We start from the raw sequence: 17622 nt of genomic DNA on the forward strand, positions 1-17622 counted from the left end.
AATTCCTAAGTTATTTTGTGCATAATTATGTTCTTTTTCTGCAGCTACTTTATATAGCTCAAATGCTTTTGATTTATTAACTTTAGTTCCAATTCCATTTGAATAATAGTATCCAAGTTGATATTGAGCATCTAAATATTCTTTTTCAGCCAAATTCGTTATTAATTCAAATGCCTTTTCATTATTATTATCTACTCCTTCTCCTATAAATTGATACAATAAACTCAAGTTATAATGTGCAATAATGTGACCTTTTTCTGCAGCCCCTTTATATAGTTCAAATGCTTTTGATATATTAACGTCGATTCCGATTCCATTTAAATAATAAGACCCAAGTTGAAATTGAGCATCTAAATACTCTTTTTCCGCTAGTTTTTTACTTAATTTAAATGCTTTAACTTCATTTTTTTCAATTCCTTCTCCAAATTCATATAATAAACTTAGATTAAATAATGAATTATCATTTCCTTTCTCAGCCGCCTTCTTACATAATTCAAATGCTTTTGGTTTATTAATGTCAGTGCCAATTCCTCTATAATAATAATATGCAAGTTTATACTTTGCATCCAGATCTCCTTTTTCTGCTAATTTTTTGATTATTTCAAATGCTTTTTTTTCATCTTTATCAACTCCTTCTCCTAATTGATATAAAATACTCAAATTATATTGTGCTTCATTACTTCCCTTTTCTGCTGCTATTTTATATAATTCAAATGCTTTAACTTTATAAATTTCAGTTCCAACTCCTTCATCATAACAGTATCCAAGTTGAAATTTTGCATTTATATTTCCTTGTTCAGCTAATATTTTATGAAATTCAAAAGCTTTTCTTCCATCTTTTCTTACTCCTTTTTCCTTTTTATGAAAATAATTCAATTCAAATGGCATTATCTTACATTTATTCTCAGTTGTCATTTGAATGTAATTAAATCCCTTTTCCTGATTATTTTTTGTAAACTTACTTCCAAAATAGTTTAATCCAAATTGATTTAATCCCCTAAAACTTAATATTTTTTGAAGTTTAATTTCCTTAATTTTATTTGTTTCGATTCTTACTTTTTTAGTGTAAAGCTTTTTAAAAACATCTTTTGCAACAATATTTCCATTTTTAGTTGCTTTTTCATACCAACATTTGGCTTGTATTTCATCAATTTTTGTTCCGATTCCATAATAAAAGCAATTTCCAAGTTGATACTGTGCATCAGCAATCTCCTGTTTCGCCAAGTTCTCATAATAGTTAAACGCTTTAATTTCATCTTTATTGACTCCTTTTCCTAATCTATAACAATCTGCAAGGTAAAGTTTTGCAATTGTATTGCCATTATTAGCTGCTTTTTGATACCAATATACTGATTTTATCATATCTTTTGCAATTCCAATCCCAAACTCATAACAATTTCCTAAATAAAACTGTCCAATAATACTTTCATTTTCTGCAGATTTCTGATACCAATTAAATGCTAAATCTTTATCACATTCGATGCCATATCCATCATTATAACATTTCCCAAGATATACTTGTGCAATTGGATAATTATCTTTAGATGCTTGTAGAAATAATTCAAAAGCCTCATTGTTATTTTCATTTATATTGCTAATATAATAATAAAGAACTCCTAAAATATATTTATACTGTGATTTGACTTGATTCTTTAATAGCCAGTTTAAAATATTACTTGAAGGTTGATTAAATCGTAATATTTGCTGTTCAATAAGTTGTTGCATATTATCAAAAGTAGCTCCTTCATCATGCTTTTTAATTGTAAATGTAATTAACTTTTCAACAATTATATTATTAATTTCATTAAATGCTATCTCAAATGTATCTCTTGATAAATTTGAATGAATTGATATACTTGTTGAATCATTTTCATCTATCACATTTGATTGAACAGATTTTTGATTTTGTAAATTTAAGACGTTTTTAGCAGACTCAGTAGATTCTATCTTACTCAATATATTTTTATTCATATCTGAGTCTATTGATAGACTCGCATTTATATCTAAAATATCTTCTGATTTCGAGACAGATTTTTCTAATGAAATATTTTCATCATTGATAGCACTACCACTAATTGTATTATTTTTTTCAGGAGAAATTAATTTCTTAAGAGTCAAAACAACTTCATACATATTTGGACGTTCGTGTGGTTCATATTTCCAACATTCTAATAACAAATAAATAAAAATTAATGCACTTCTTATTAACCATGAATAATTTAAATAATAATAAAGAGAACTATTTATTACCATTATATAAGTTACTATATTCAACGGGAGTCCCATCAATAATTTCTTCACGTATACCATTCACTATAGATAAAATTAAACCTACGTTATAATTATCATCGGTGCCTTTAGCAGAAAATGGTTGATATCCACTTGAAATTTGCCACATTAAAACTCCAACGCTATATACATCAGACTTTTTGTTTAATTTGTAACTTTGATCTTGATCGCTTAAACTTTTTGGATCTATAAAAGGTATAACGCCAAATATTTTTGATGTACTGCTAGACGAAGCAATTTTTTTTGATAATCCAAAGTCTGCCAACTTTATCCTTCTTTGATGTAAAAATATATTGCTCGCATGCTATGATTAAATAAAGAATAATTAATTACGTAATTCTGATCCTTTTATAAAAACCAACAATCAAAATTAAAATTATTACCAAATCACGATGAATAATATCACATTCATGTATAAACGCTACCGCACTTGCAAGTTGCAATGCCAATTGATATTTATCACTCCAACCAAGTTCACTAAAATGCTCACTTAAATAAGTTTTTAATGTACCATTGTCAGCATACTCCAAAACTAGTAAATATTTTTTCTCTGAAAAAAAAAAAATAATTTTATAACATTAGAAAAGGAAACTCTTTTATGATAAAATATATTAGAACTCACCAGTTTCTATCTTTGTAATACCACAGAACCGTAAAATATTTTCGTGAAAATCAACCCTTTTTTGTAATTTTATCTTTAAGAAAATAAGTTGGATTAATAAAATTATTATATAAATTATTATAATTCTATGTATAGTAAATTTCATAATACCTCATTAACAACTTCTTTTAAAGTTGTTTTATCATTATTAAAAGTTTTTAAAGCGTAAATATTATCAATATTTCTCCAATTAGCCCGATAGACACTTCCAAATGAACCGCTTCCTATTAATATTAAATCTTTGAATTCTGAATATTTATAATATGCTATATTTTCTTCAGAAATTGATCTTTCTAACCAATCTAAATAAACATTTGATTCATTTGACATTTTTATTCAATTTGTTTTAGGTTTATGGAATAGAAGAGGGATTAAAATTATTAGTTCGGCGAGACTTCATTATTTACAAATTATATACATATACATACATACTGTAATACATCAATAGAGTGTTACAAACAAAAATCATTAACTGTATCACATTCCTATATGATCGTCCCGAAATTTCTAATTTAGTCGTTTTTATTACAAGTTATTACAATTTTATAAATTCTGGCTAACATTAATTATAAAAGGAAATTTTTGCAAGATTAGTTGGCAGTCAGAATTTTTAAAATGTGATAAACAGTTGAGGACTCAACCTTATCTATGACATCAATTATCAAATGATTTGTATTGTAATAAATAAAGAATATCCAATATCCAATATTTCAATCTTTAATTGTGTTGGAGTCTTGGAGAACAAATCATATTGAATTTTGAAAATACAAAATTTTTTCTAGCGTGATATCAGTTACTATATTCTAATTAATTATTTCTTGGTCAGCATATAAAACTTCGGCCACACGAAAGTTTCATAATTATTGTGTTTATATAAAATCTATCTAGAAATATATCCGTTTAGAGATAGAGTCTTTTTTCAGAGGAAGTACCCAAATATAAATTGAAAAACTAGAGTCAGGCCATTCTTGCTAAAAATCAACAAAAAAAAATGAGATTTAATAAAAATGACCTAAAAATCATTAATTCTGGAAATCATAAAATTAATAAATCATCTTCAGTGAATTTCCAAGTAAATCAGACGTAAAATCTCATGAAGAGGCATTGATTAAAGTGTTAATACTATAAAACATATAAGATTAGAACGAATATTCTTTCATATTTTGCAAATTTAACAGGTTTGGAAACTTGTTTAAAACATAATATGAAATGGGAAAGTTTGAAAAGTGTATCCTTACCTATTTTAGAAACTTTAAAAACTTAACTTGGAGAGTTTTGCCTAAAATTGTAATTGGTTTGATTAAGAGTACGGAAGGCACATCACCAAATTAAGTTATAATTAATAAAAACTTATTAATGCCAATTTGCAAAAATTGTCTAAAGCTCAAATATTTTAAGACAGCAATTGATTGACTATAAGATGAAAAACTTATTATGAATTGGAAAAATATTGTCAATATTTAGAAGATTTATATCTTCAAGATCATATTGATATTGATTTACTTTCAATTTAATAATAATTAGGTCATTTAATATATCATTAGAAATAAATAATTCGAATTTTAATGAATTGGTTGATCTAATTAAAATGTATGAATCAAAAGTCATAAAACATTGTAAAATTGTGGCGAAATTCAGATAATTAATTTTAATTCTTGAAATGACTTTTTTTAATTTTTTTATTCTTGTTATTATAAATTTGTATTATTATAACAAGAGGTCATTTTCATGGAGGAGCTTGGCATGCTTCTAGTAAGTTTTTAAGTGAAACTTATTGTAATAGAAATGACTTTACCTTCACTTTTTATTTTTCAAGATGGTTGAGGAAAAATTATCAATTTTAAAAAAAATTGACATTACGTAATCTGCTGGTAAGGAATAATTGTAATAATATGGTAGGTAAAAATCCAGAAAGATAACATATCATCTATAGTACAATTTTTCAAACAAGTAGTATAACCAGATAGGGAATTGACGACTTATGGAAAATAAATATGTAGAGTACTTGCTAATTATGTATTTCATGTTAGGAGACTTTGACGAGGGTGCTTGGTAAATCTCCATTGTTCATTATAACTGTCACACGCGTAAGTGTGTCGTGCTCAAGCCTTAAAGGTAAAATCTTCAGTCCAACTGCGCCGGTATTTGCATAGCAAAATTGGTTTCATGCCAATAAAAGAGATCTCCACCTAATCGACAAAGGATAGACTTATAAGGTTAGTAGATCCTTGGATAAGGAATGATTTACATGTAACTTTTGGTTCTTTTGTTATCTTTTTATGGAAAATTGTACAACTATGAAAATTGATAAATTTTTATTTCATTTTTTGAAACGAAAGCAACTTCCCTTTCCTTTACGAACATGACATGCTCAAAAATATTTTCAGGAGATTTACCTGAATTAACAGAGGAAATTATACAGTATTTTAGAAAAGATTTTTCAACATTATATTCATGCATTTTAATTAATAGATTATGGTGTCGTTTAGCCATTCCATTATTATGGGAAGATCCATTTTCAAAGAAATATCCCGAAAATCACCACTTTATTGAAATTTACTTAAGTAAATTAAATGAAGATGTGAAAACAAAATTATATTTATATGGAGTTAATAATGATTTAGTATCTTCTAATACATTATTCAATTATCCTAGTTTTATAAAATACTTAGATATAGATAAAATTTTAAATTCTATTCAAACGTGGGTTGATACTTTAGTAGGTAAAAACCAAGAGAAGCTAGTAAATTTAATTTATAGGTCATTACTTGAAATGTTTATTGAAAATGAAGGAAATTTACATTCTTTTGAAGTTGTACTGTCTACGCGTTATAATTATTTTAATAATAGTATAGACTTGATTTTACAAAATCCAAATTTTGCATATAATATCAGAAATTTAGAACTCCGTATTATTAATTCTATTTTTTTATGTTAAAATATTATTAAATTGTTAAAATTTTTATATTCTAATTGCAATTCAATCTTGTCAATGGTTTTATATTTTCCTTCATCATTATATGATATTGATCGTTCATTAATTGAAAAATATTTAACACAAATAATTATTTCACAACATAATCTCAAAAAAATTTCATTTGAACATAGTACTACTTTATATGATCCATTTTTATTATTAAAAAATTCTAATTGTTCAAATACTTTAAATACAATTATATTTTATCACATTGATTTTAAAAATATAGTTAATATTTTACAAGAGGCTTTTGATCAATTGAATGTCTTAGAATCTATTCATCTTATTTATTGTCATTCTTTAAATTCTGATTTTGTTCAACAAATTATTAAGGTTAATAAACCTTTTAAATTGAGATCTTTGTTTATGAATGAAATATTACATATTGAATCATTACAATTACTATTAGAGAAATTTAGTGATTGTTTAGAAAATTTTGGATTTGAATCTAAGGAAGACAAAAATAATGAACCAAAACGACAATTATTTAAATTAATCATGAAATATTGTACAAAAATTAGATATTTTGATTCTGGTATACCTGATGATAATAATATTTATCTATTCATTGAAAATAATCAAAATAATATTAATTATCTTACTATTGAATTTGATATTTATGATGATTATTGTTGTACACCAAATTATGTTGAATATAGTTCAACTGTATTACAAAATTTAGGACAGGTTCTTCCTCCTAAATTAGAATATTTAAATTTATCTCTTTTATTTAATACAAGTGATCTGGAATATTTTTAAAAAATTCACAAGATACTTTTATTAATAAATTATTAATTGCATATGGGTTGCATGATATTTTATTTTATATAAAGGAATATATTATGAAGAAGGAAAGGGTTAAATATTTGGCTATGACTACTTCTATTGCTTTCGATGAATTTGATGATGAATTATTTTTTTTAAAATCTGAAGTAAATGAATTTAAATTACATAATATTATAGTTAAAAAATTCTCTGATTTATATTTTGGTCCATATAGTTTTATAAATAATTTTAATAAATAAAGATCTGTATTTTAATTTATTAATGTGATTATTGAAAATCTAATCAATTCTAATTGACAAATCCGTAAAATATCTTAGTATAAAAAGGAAAAGTTATTGAATATTTAAACAAATGGAAAAATAAATAAGAAAAACCATATGAAATGTGAAATTTATATATTACTCGATTATTAAGCTAGATAGTAGTTATGTTATTTAAGGTAGATTGAAAATGAGGCGCAGTCTAAAAAACTATCAACGTTTATTACGCACAATAATTAATATGATTTTTATGAGTGGTATATTAGCAGTTACAAATATATCACAGTTTTACATTTAATGATCAAATAATAATCATCAAATAAGCATAAGAAAAATTTAAAATCTTATTTATATAGAATATTCATAAAAATAAAATCCAATAAATCTATAATACACTACGTAAATAGATAATAATTAATAAACCATAATAAAAGAAAAATGAAAGTAAAACTAACTTCAACATACAAACTAGTAATTTAAATTATTTGACTCTAACTTTCAATATTATGTTCACTATCTTGACAAATTTCATTTAGTTCTATAAAAAAAAAATAGATTAGTTAAATTAGAAAGGAAATATTAGTAGAATTACAATTAAATAATAACTTACCCAATTCACTTAATTGAACATCTAAGCATTCTGAAACTGTATATTATGTATTCATAGTATTTAAATGTTAACAAATGTTATTGGTTTACTGTAAAGGATGTAGCTTCATATTATCGCTGGATAAACTTCCTAAACATACTAGTACGGCTAAGGCATTCGTATGATTGTATGATGATTCAGATTGTTCATTCACGTGGCCTAAGTTATTAATTATTGATGGAGTAAAAGAGTATATGGATTATAATATCTTCGTGTGGAAGATGAAAAATTCAATAACTCTGTTATAAGATTAATAGGTATGACCTCTAACAATCAAATTTCAATAAAGGTCTGGATTTACTGAAAAATGTTCAAAAAATAAATGTTTCAATTAATATTTTAATATATCAAATTGATTATAAATTGAGGTATTTTTTTTTTTGACACAAACTAAAAAAATTATGATATTATTTTGAGTTATTTTTATAGACCTAGAATTACAAAGTAATAATAAAAGTATAATAAAAACATTTTAATGTAATAAATGTATTTTAGTAATATTTTAAAATTATTCCAAAATCGTTTCCATTTTTAATAAAGTACAATATTATGATTTAAAATAGTATCAGACCAATTATTGTAAATTTATAATTGATACTTATTTAAAATTGTTTCAGTTTTTTATACTATTTATATATCTTAAATAAAATATTAACAAAAAATTAATAAAATTATTTTAGCATAATAGTTGTACTAATTAATACAGTAATCCATATTTAAAAGGTATGAAACATAATTAATAACATAATTAATTAAATTAATTAAATTATATTCTAAAAAAACAACAACACAAAAATTATACAAAAGAAATATTATAAAAGGTGATGATATCTTTGAAGTTTTTAGTTTTTTAATTCAAAAAAAAATTACTTCAAAAAAATTACTTGTCAAATTTCTAACTCTTTCTAAAAACTCTTTAAATTTTTTCTTTTAAAAGAAAATTACTTTATAGAATAATTTTTGAATAAAAATGAAATTTAATAAAAATCTTTTAGTTAATATTAAAAAATTGGAGGAAGAAGAATTGAAAAAGCAAGAGAAAGTTTATAAATATCAAAATGATGTAAGAAGTAATTGGGAATTCGGGGAAAATCATGAATATGATAGTGATGACGAATGGTTTATATCTAGTAAGAAAGATTTGGTTGAAGAATGGATTTGTCAAGTATGTGAAGTGCCATTAGAAGAAGGACAAGAAGAATATTGCAAACAATGTTATGAGATTAGGGAACAAAAAGAATATGCAAGAATAACGGGAAGAGATATTGATTGTTGTGAAATATGTAATAAATTTACATATTTAGAAGAAGTAAATCATGTGTATAGAGGACAGAATACGCCATGTGTTACAGAAAGAGCAATTAAAGAATTCTATTGCCATAAAGGGGGTTATATGAATGATCATCATAATCATAAGATATGTATGATTGATTCGAAAGAAAGAAAGAGTTGTTATAGTAAAGTAAGAAGTTATGAAAAGAAATCGAAGTTAAAATATTTAAATGAAAATATTAGAAAACAAGAGAATTTAGAAGTAATGTATAATAAGGTTAATGGACCTAAGTATTTACAGCATGAATATTGGTATAAGAAATGGATAGAAAATATCAGTGGAGGAGAAGAATATTTTGATAGTAATATATATCAAAAGAATTTAAATATGTTATACGGAAAAAATGAAATGTTGACAAGAAATTTAGGATTGGTAAAGATTTCGAAAAGAAATAATTGTGGGAGAATTTCTAAGAATAGGAAGTATCATTGTGAATCATGTTATGATATTTTAAGATATGAAAATATAGAATTAACAGTATTACCGAATTATAATAAGAAATGGATTTGGATTTTATGTAAGGGATGTCATCATGAAGCAATAGAAAAGAATTTTAGTTGTGAAATTAGTGTAGAAAATAATGAATTAGTAAGAAAAAGTGAGAAATGTAATGTTTGTGAAAACTGTACAAATTATCATTTTTGAAATTAGTATTTAACGTATAAATATTCTGTATTTAAATTTGAAAATATATTTGTAACCTAATGAATTAGCAATTGATAATTATCTTATTAGTGATAAATTGACTAATATTTTTTTTTTTTTATAGGCAAGATCACATTTTACTATAAGTAATAAATTATTAAAGGATTATTTGATTATTATTATGAAACGAAAAAATTCAAGTGAAATTTTTGAAAATCCTAAAGTATGTATTTATCTTTAAATTTTCTTAATAAATTGCTGCGATTTAAGTTCCATTTATTACAGAATATTGAGAATAAATAGTAGAAAGTGGCTCACCTTTTTTTTTTTAATTTTTATGCTATAAAATGACTTTTTAAAGTATAATTAATTCATTGATCAAATACCGACTGCATAAAAATAAAATTTGATTATGTACAGTATATAGTATTTTTAAATCAAGAATATTAGACATTCGTAATGTAATAAATCATCTTTCATCTTTGAATTTGTTTTCTTTGTATTGCTATCAAATATGGAGAAGAAATTAATATAAATACAGTATCCTTGAAAATGTTTAAAAATTAAGATTACCTCTCGAGCGACAGAAGTAAAATTAATGAAAATAGATTATGACCATATCACCATAAAATATACTAGTAAAGTTTACAATAGAATTTAGTAAATGAACTTGTGTACAATGCGCAATTTCATTTCAGATAATATCTGCAAGATTTAATTCAGGCTTCGGGGTGAAAAATTATGTCTAATATAAAAGATGGCGTAATGAAACATATTTTATTTTACCAAGGTTATTAACACTTGTAATTAGTAATTGTGACTAAAAAAACTCTGGTAAGAAGTAAATATTTGGAGAAATGATTAAGTATTGACCTGAATTATCTCACTGAACTAATCCATGAGGCGATTGCACAAGGATGCTTAGAATCAAAAGTTCTAAATATTATTATAAAAGTCTAAGTATTTTATTTAAGAAAATTTCATTATTGTATTGCCGTATAATATGGTGTAATATGGGACTAAAACCTATGAAATACAAATAGACAAATTTCAGGTTAGGTCGTTACAAGTTAATACCACGATATGATGTTTAACGTTCCCCATTGCCATACCACATTTGGGTGGTGTAACAAAACTTAAATTCCTTTTAATGTAGAAGTAAAATGACTATATATAACATTAGTATTTAGAAAACATTGCATGAATACTTGGCGATTTGATTAGCGAGTAATCTTAAATTAAGTGCATGTTCAATTCTTATTTACAAAAGGAAGAAAAAGAAAATTAAAATTTTTTGTCAGCCTTTAAAAAAGAAAAGACGTTTCTGTTTTATATTTTTTTGTAACTCTTTGGAAATCTAATTACTCTGAGTGCTGCTACGATAAAAAATTACACAGTGTTCCAGTCAACTAAATATAATAAATTATAAATATTAGTACAATATCATATTTTATAGTAAAGAAAGTAGAGAATTATAAACTTACCGCGCACATCTGTAGAGAAATTAACATATTCCACAGATTCTGAAGTTAAATTATCATCATCTATAATATGCACATTATATTTTTTGTTATTATACTATCAACATAAATAAAGATATAAATATGATTGATTACCTTTGACTAATTCACTTGTAACATTATTTCCAAAACCCATTCTTTCAAATTCATCCAATATCTCATTTATAGTTGGTCTTTGTTCAGGCTCACGTTTCCAACATTTTTTATAGAGATTTTCATATTCTTTGGGAGTACCTGTAATTGTAATCTCACGAGCACCATTACTAATAGAAACGGCAAGTGCAATTTTATTGTCATTCTCTTTAAATGGAGGATATCCACTAGAAATTTCCCACATTAATACACCAAAGCTATAAATATCCGAAGATTTGGCATATGGAAATTTTGGATCAATAAAACGTTTTGGTTCCATATAAGCAACAACACCAAAATTACCAACATAAGCTGTTGAAATTAAACTATTTTGATTTTTTGAAATACCAAAATCTGTAATTTTAGCATTATTTTCATGAATAACTATATTCTTAGAATGCTATAAGAAAATAAATTACATAAATATATTATTATTACTGTACTAATATGATAAACAATAAATACTAATACTCACAAGATCTCTATGCAAAATATTTTCATTGTGCAAGTAATTTAATCCATCTGCAATTTGAAATGCTAATTTTTTCTTATCATTCCAAGTCAAATTCTTAAAATTATTTTCAAGATAACTTTGGAGATCCCCATTATTAGCATATTGCATTATAAGAAGATATTCATTTGTTTTAGGTTCTAAAAAAAAAAAAAAAATTATAAAAAATTTGAAAAAATAAAAAATGAATAAGAATGTAATGTAAAAAATATATATATTTCAAATTTACCTAAACTGATACCAAAGCAACGTATAATTCTGTCACTATAATTAAGGTGCAGATGCATTTTTAGTTCATGAATAAATGCATCTAACAAATCATTTTTAATGCAAGTTGTATTAGTCAATTTTTTACAAATTACATAGTTATTAGTCTTAGCCCAAATTGCTTTTGATATTTTTCCAAATCCTCCTGCATGAAGTGGTACTACATTATTCAATTCTTCATAAGATATAAGTTTAACCTTTTCATATTTTAATGCATTTTCAATCCATTCAGTTGCACTTAAAGAACCTTCTTCTGCCTTTTTAAACCAATAAATAGATTTTTCTAAATCCTTTTTCACTCCTTTACCAATCTTATAGAAAAATCCAAGTTTATACTGAGCATTATTAACCCCTTGTTGAGCTGTTTTTTGGTACCAATAAAAGGCCTTAGCTTCATCTTTTTCAATGCCAATTCCTTCTTCATAACATAGACCTAATTTAAATTGTGCATCTTTATATTCATTTTCTGCTGCTTTTTGATACCAATAAAAGGCTTTTTCTAAATCCTTTTCCTTTCCTTCTTTATCTATATATCTATTGGCTAAATTAAACATTGCAATAACATTACCGTTTTCTGCTGCTTTTTGATACCAGTAAAAAGCTTTTTCTAAATTTTTTTCTGTTCCTTCTCCTCTTTCATAATACACAGCTAAATTATTCATTGCAATATTATTACCATTTTCTGCTGCTTTTTGATACCAATAAAAGGCTTTTTCTAAATTCTTTTCTGTTCCTTTTCCATCTTTATAACATAGGGCTAAACTACTTATTGCTTTAATATGATCTTTTTCTGCTGCTTTTTGATACCAATAAAAGGCTTTTTCTAAATTCTTTTCTGTTCCTTTTCCCATTTCATAATACATAGCTAAATTATTCATTGCAACATCATTACCATTTTCTGCTGCTTTTTGATACCAATAAAAGACTTTTTCTAAATTCTTTTCTATTCCTTCTCCTTTTTTATAGCACATGGCTAAATTCTTCATTGCAATATCATTACCATTTTCTGCTGCTTTTTGATACCAATAAAAGGCTTTAACTTCATCTTTTTCAATACCAATTCCAAACTGATAACAATAACCTAATCTATTTTGTGCATATTTATTTTCATTTTCTGCTGCTTTTTGGTACCAATAAATGGATTTATCTTTATTCTTAATATCAATTTCTTTTTCATAATAAAAATCTAATTTATTTTGTGTATATTTGTTTTTATTTTTTCCTTTTTGATACCAATAAAAGGCCTTAGCTTCATCTTTTTCAATACCAATTCCTTCTTCATAACATAAACCTAAATTAAATTGCGCTTCTTTATCTACATTTTCGGCTATTTTTTGACACCAATAAAAGGCTTTAGCTTCATCTTTATCAGTACCAATTCCTTCTTCATAGCAAATACTTAATTTAAATTGTGCTTCTTTATTTTCATTTTCTGCTGCTTTTTGATACCAATAAAAGGCTTTAGCTTCTTCATCCTTTTCAATACCAATTCCATTAGAATAAAAAACACCTAAATTAAATTGTGCTTCCTTATCTCCATTTTCTGCTGCTTTTTGATACCAATAAATGGCTTTTTCTAAATTCTTTTCCGTCCCTTTTCCATTTTCATAACATATGGCTAAATCATTCATTGCATGTTTATTATCTTTTTTTTTTTTTTTTTTTTTTTAATAGTAACGCATTTTATTAATTATTTAAAATTTACAAAATTTATATAATTAGTTTAAAATACTTAGAGCTCGCCATAAAATGACGAACCCTATAACTAAGTTTTAACTATCTAAAACTATTCTATTTCTATCTAATTTTAAACTATCTATTTATCTATACTAAGTCAGTAATCTTTGGTGTTAGGTCCCAGTTATGTTCTATATTAATTCCTTCAGTTACCGCACCTATAAGTCTATCTCTCGTTACTATATTAATTTTTTCATCAAATTCTTTTTTTTGTTTTTTCTTGTCTTTTTTATTTGTTTTTTTATTTTCTGTGTTTTCATCTGCAGAGTCCCCTTCCTGTTGATCCTGCTTTCTTCTTCTTTTTTCCTTCCTTAAATCTTGTTTCTGTATCCCCTTTAATTTTTCTAATCTTGCGACTTCTTCGCAACGAATTAACCAAATTCTAGTTTTGAATTCTCTATATATAAAGTTCCAACACTCCTTTATAATCCTTAATTCTTCTTTGATCTTTGTTAAATGATTGAATCTATCATTAAAGACTCCTCTTAGCATTTCCCAAATTCGACTTTTTCCAAGTAAAATATTTGATCTTTCTTCTAGAATTGTAACGATATTAATATTGTGATTTCTCAAGATTGTAATATCTTCTGATCTTCCGTTTTTATTTAAATGTTCTTCAAATTTACTTATAGATTCTCTCAAAATTTCATCTAGATTTGCTTCGTTATCGGTACAAATCCATACATGATCCCATGTCTCTATCTCATTTTCGTCGCATCTTATACATTTATTATTTTCTAATGCATCAACATCTCTTTTGCATAATGTCTCATACGTTGGAAGGTCTTTTAATAAGTTCTTTATTCGATACGACCGTTCTATAGTATCTACAGAACTACATTGCCTTTTAGTAAATGTTGTACGATTACTAATAAATTCTAATGTCGTCCTCCAGTCGAATTCTTTTTTAAAATTAAGTATAAAGAGATCATTTAATTTATTACTATTTAGGATTTCATTTTTCCATAATGCCATAGAAACTTTTTTCCTCCAATTTCTGAATCCTCCAGTAATAATATTTTTCCTCCATATTAAATTGTATTCATTTATTAATAAGGCATTTTCTATTATTTCGATCTTATATCTCATTTTCTTTTCTTTAAGATCTTTTCCTAATATTTGTTCCATTCTCTTTTTGATATCTTTCATTATGATTGCTTCTTCCTCATTAATGTCTTCTACGATATTTATAACATTTTTTGTCAAAAAATTTTCTATATAAAGTAGCTCTATATAATAATCGCTATCTATTTTTTTCCTATTACTCGTATTGATAATAAAATCTTTGATTAATTTTTTAATATTTTCGTTTATTCCTAAAACTATCTCACTATTATCATTAATCAGTATTAATCCAATAATTATACTTCTTATTAGAATTTTGAATTCGTTTTCATTATAAATTTCGTAGCTAGCTGATATCAAAATTTCTTCTTCTTTATTAACGTTGTCTTCTTTTAAAATCCATATTATGTTATACCAAAAAGCTCTTTTACCCTTATTATTTATATGACTTTTAATTTTCTTTAGCTCTATCATCAAGTAATACCTTTTGGTTCTTCTATCGTTTTCATTTTCGAATAAGCTATTTTTCATTATTGTAATAAAATCATCTTCCGCTTTTATTAAACTATCAATTTGATCTATTTTTCTATTTATTTCTTCGTTATTTTCTTCGTCTTCGTTAATTGCTCTTATACATTCATTTTTCTTAATTAAAGTACTAATTGTTTCATAAGGTTTTATCGCTCCCTCTTCTTTTCTTGTCTTTATTATTCTACTATTTTTGTTTTCTATATATATTAAACATTTTTCATTATTGTCTTTTTTCTTACTAATATTTTTCTCGCATCCTTCGCAACTTATAAGTAGGGGTGAGTTGTTCCAATCCAAGGTATCTTCTTTGTATGTATAATGAATACCTATTCTTTTGTATTTCTTACTTTTGGATCCTTTTTTGTCTACTGCAAAAATTGGAAATTCACCTTCTTCATTCCAAGATATTAACGTATTTTTTCCTTGTTTCTCGCTTTCATCAAAATAGTTAATATTAATATTATTTCTTTCGAATTTTCCCATGTATTCTTTTTTGATTTTTCTCGTATTCTCATTTGTATTGTCTATCAATTTTCCTTCTAGTTCTTTAAACCATTTAGGAATTTTACCTTTTGTGCTAACGCCTAATTCTATGCACATATGTTTCCATTTTTTCATATTTACTCCATCTATTTCTAGTAAATCTTCGATAAACATTACTTTCTTGTTTCTTCTTGAGAGCGCACTTTTCATGATATTTTTTTCATCAATTATTTCGATAATATCTTTAGCACCGCCTTCTATTAAATGATTTATATTAATGTTATTATATACTTCGTGATCGCAAATGTTAATGTTTTCGTTATTCAATAACTTAATTGCTTCAATTATCCAATTATTCTTAATTTTATATCTTAAGTTCAAGTCGCCTGGGCATTTTGATGTCCATATCCTTTTTTGTTCTTGCGACATCGCGATTTTGAATAATTTTTTTAGTTTTTCATTACCATTTGCCTGGTATAATAAATTTTTGCAAAGCATTTCTAACTGTAGATCGTATATATGTTTTACATCGTAAATATCTTTATCATAAATCACGAAGTTCGGTGTTGATCGTGCTAACCTGGCTCTTTTCTTGATTATCATATTTAATCGTGTCATTAATTTTGTACATTCATTTTTCGTTAGAACTATAGCCGCCAGTTGATATTCGATCCTCGGTATTATTACTATATTCCATACCGCTATTATTTGCTTTTCGTTTAATTTTTTCCAATTAAATATATTGCACGCGCTATTAATAATTGATGCTATTTTGTCTTTGTAAATTTTTCTTTTATTGTCATATCTAAAATATACTCCTAAGTATCGATTTCCTTCTTCATTATTCATTTTTTTAATTACATTTCCTTCTATTTCGAGCTCTTTCTCTTCACTATTAATTTTTATTAATTCGTATTTTCCTACGTTCGCTTTAATATCATTAATATCGAAAAATTGATGACATATATCAATCATTTCTTCTAAATTTTTCTTATTATTGCTGATAATCGTAGTGTCATCCATAAATGCCGTCACGTTTATGGAAATGTTTAAATCGTCTATTTCTCTTTTTCTTAAATTTATTATTTTCTTTTCATTTAGATTATAACCATTATTTTCTCTAATTTGTTCTAACCTTGCTAAAAGTGCGTCGTAAAAAATTCTCCATAATATGGGCGACCACACTTCGCCTTGATCTAGGCCATCTTCTACGTAATATTCATCAGTCATCTCGTTGTTTATTAAAATCCGATTGTGTCTATTTAAACTTATATCTAAAACGAGATTTATAAATTTTTCCGGGAGTCCTATTCTTTTCATACTTAATTCAAGCATTTGTATATTGACCGAATCGTACGCCTTCGAGATATCCATGAAAAGAATCCATGCTTCTTTTCCGTTTCTATTCGCATCTTCGATTATGTGTTGAATAATATTAATTGGTTCAAGCGTACTTTCGTTCTTGAGTGCCGCATAATTAGTATCTGTGAGAATCTTGTTATCCGATAAAATTTTGCTCAATCTATTTACTAATATTTTGAACCATATTTTACGCGCGGTTTCCAGTAATACTATTGGTCTCGTTAGCGATAGATCTTGATTCCAATGCGAACGTGTTGTTTTATTAATCGGGTATATTAAACCTTTTTTCCATTTTTCTGTCGCATTTCCTTTCTCCATGCTTTCATTAATAATAGCTAAAAGTATCTGTCTTGTCAGATTTTTGCTTTTCTTCCAGAAATCATAACTTATTCCGCTCATTCCTGGCGCTTTGTT

At 25.4% G+C, this 17622-nt stretch overlaps 4 protein-coding genes across 4 annotated transcripts; 2 read left to right on the forward strand and 2 right to left on the reverse strand.

Moving 5' to 3' along the window:
• Positions 1 to 5312: 5312 nt before the first annotated feature.
• Positions 5313 to 5805, forward strand: OCT59_028696 (uncharacterized protein; the record flags this gene model as incomplete). The annotated part of the gene is made up of 2 exons (XM_066147483.1): positions 5313 to 5673; positions 5801 to 5805. The coding sequence occupies 2 exons, from the start codon at positions 5313 to 5315 to the stop codon at positions 5803 to 5805; spliced, it is 366 nt and encodes a 121-aa protein (XP_065994191.1).
• A 2145-nt stretch (positions 5806 to 7950) lies between these two features.
• On the forward strand, positions 7951 to 9841 carry OCT59_028697 (uncharacterized protein; the record flags this gene model as incomplete). The annotated part of the gene is made up of 2 exons (XM_025331537.2): positions 7951 to 9543; positions 9725 to 9841. The coding sequence occupies exons 1-2, from the start codon at positions 8593 to 8595 to the stop codon at positions 9839 to 9841; spliced, it is 1068 nt and encodes a 355-aa protein (XP_025186262.2). The 5' UTR covers positions 7951 to 8592.
• Positions 9842 to 10989: 1148 nt separating this feature from the next.
• OCT59_028698 (uncharacterized protein) lies at positions 10990 to 13661 on the reverse strand (the record flags this gene model as incomplete). Its single annotated transcript, XM_066147484.1, has 5 exons — positions 10990 to 11009; positions 11085 to 11144; positions 11217 to 11652; positions 11728 to 11903; positions 11993 to 13661. 5 exons carry the CDS (start codon positions 13659 to 13661, stop codon positions 10990 to 10992), a joined length of 2361 nt encoding a protein of 786 aa, XP_065994192.1.
• A 193-nt stretch (positions 13662 to 13854) lies between these two features.
• Positions 13855 to 15306, reverse strand: OCT59_028699 (uncharacterized protein; the record flags this gene model as incomplete). Its single annotated transcript, XM_066147486.1, has 1 exon — positions 13855 to 15306. One exon carries the CDS (start codon positions 15304 to 15306, stop codon positions 13855 to 13857), a length of 1452 nt encoding a protein of 483 aa, XP_065994193.1.
• Between the last annotated feature and the right edge of the window lie 2316 nt (positions 15307 to 17622).

Source organism: Rhizophagus irregularis, chromosome 8 (assembly GCF_026210795.1).
Source record: "Rhizophagus irregularis chromosome 8, complete sequence".
Classification (NCBI taxonomy): Eukaryota; Fungi; Glomeromycota; class Glomeromycetes; order Glomerales; family Glomeraceae; genus Rhizophagus; species Rhizophagus irregularis.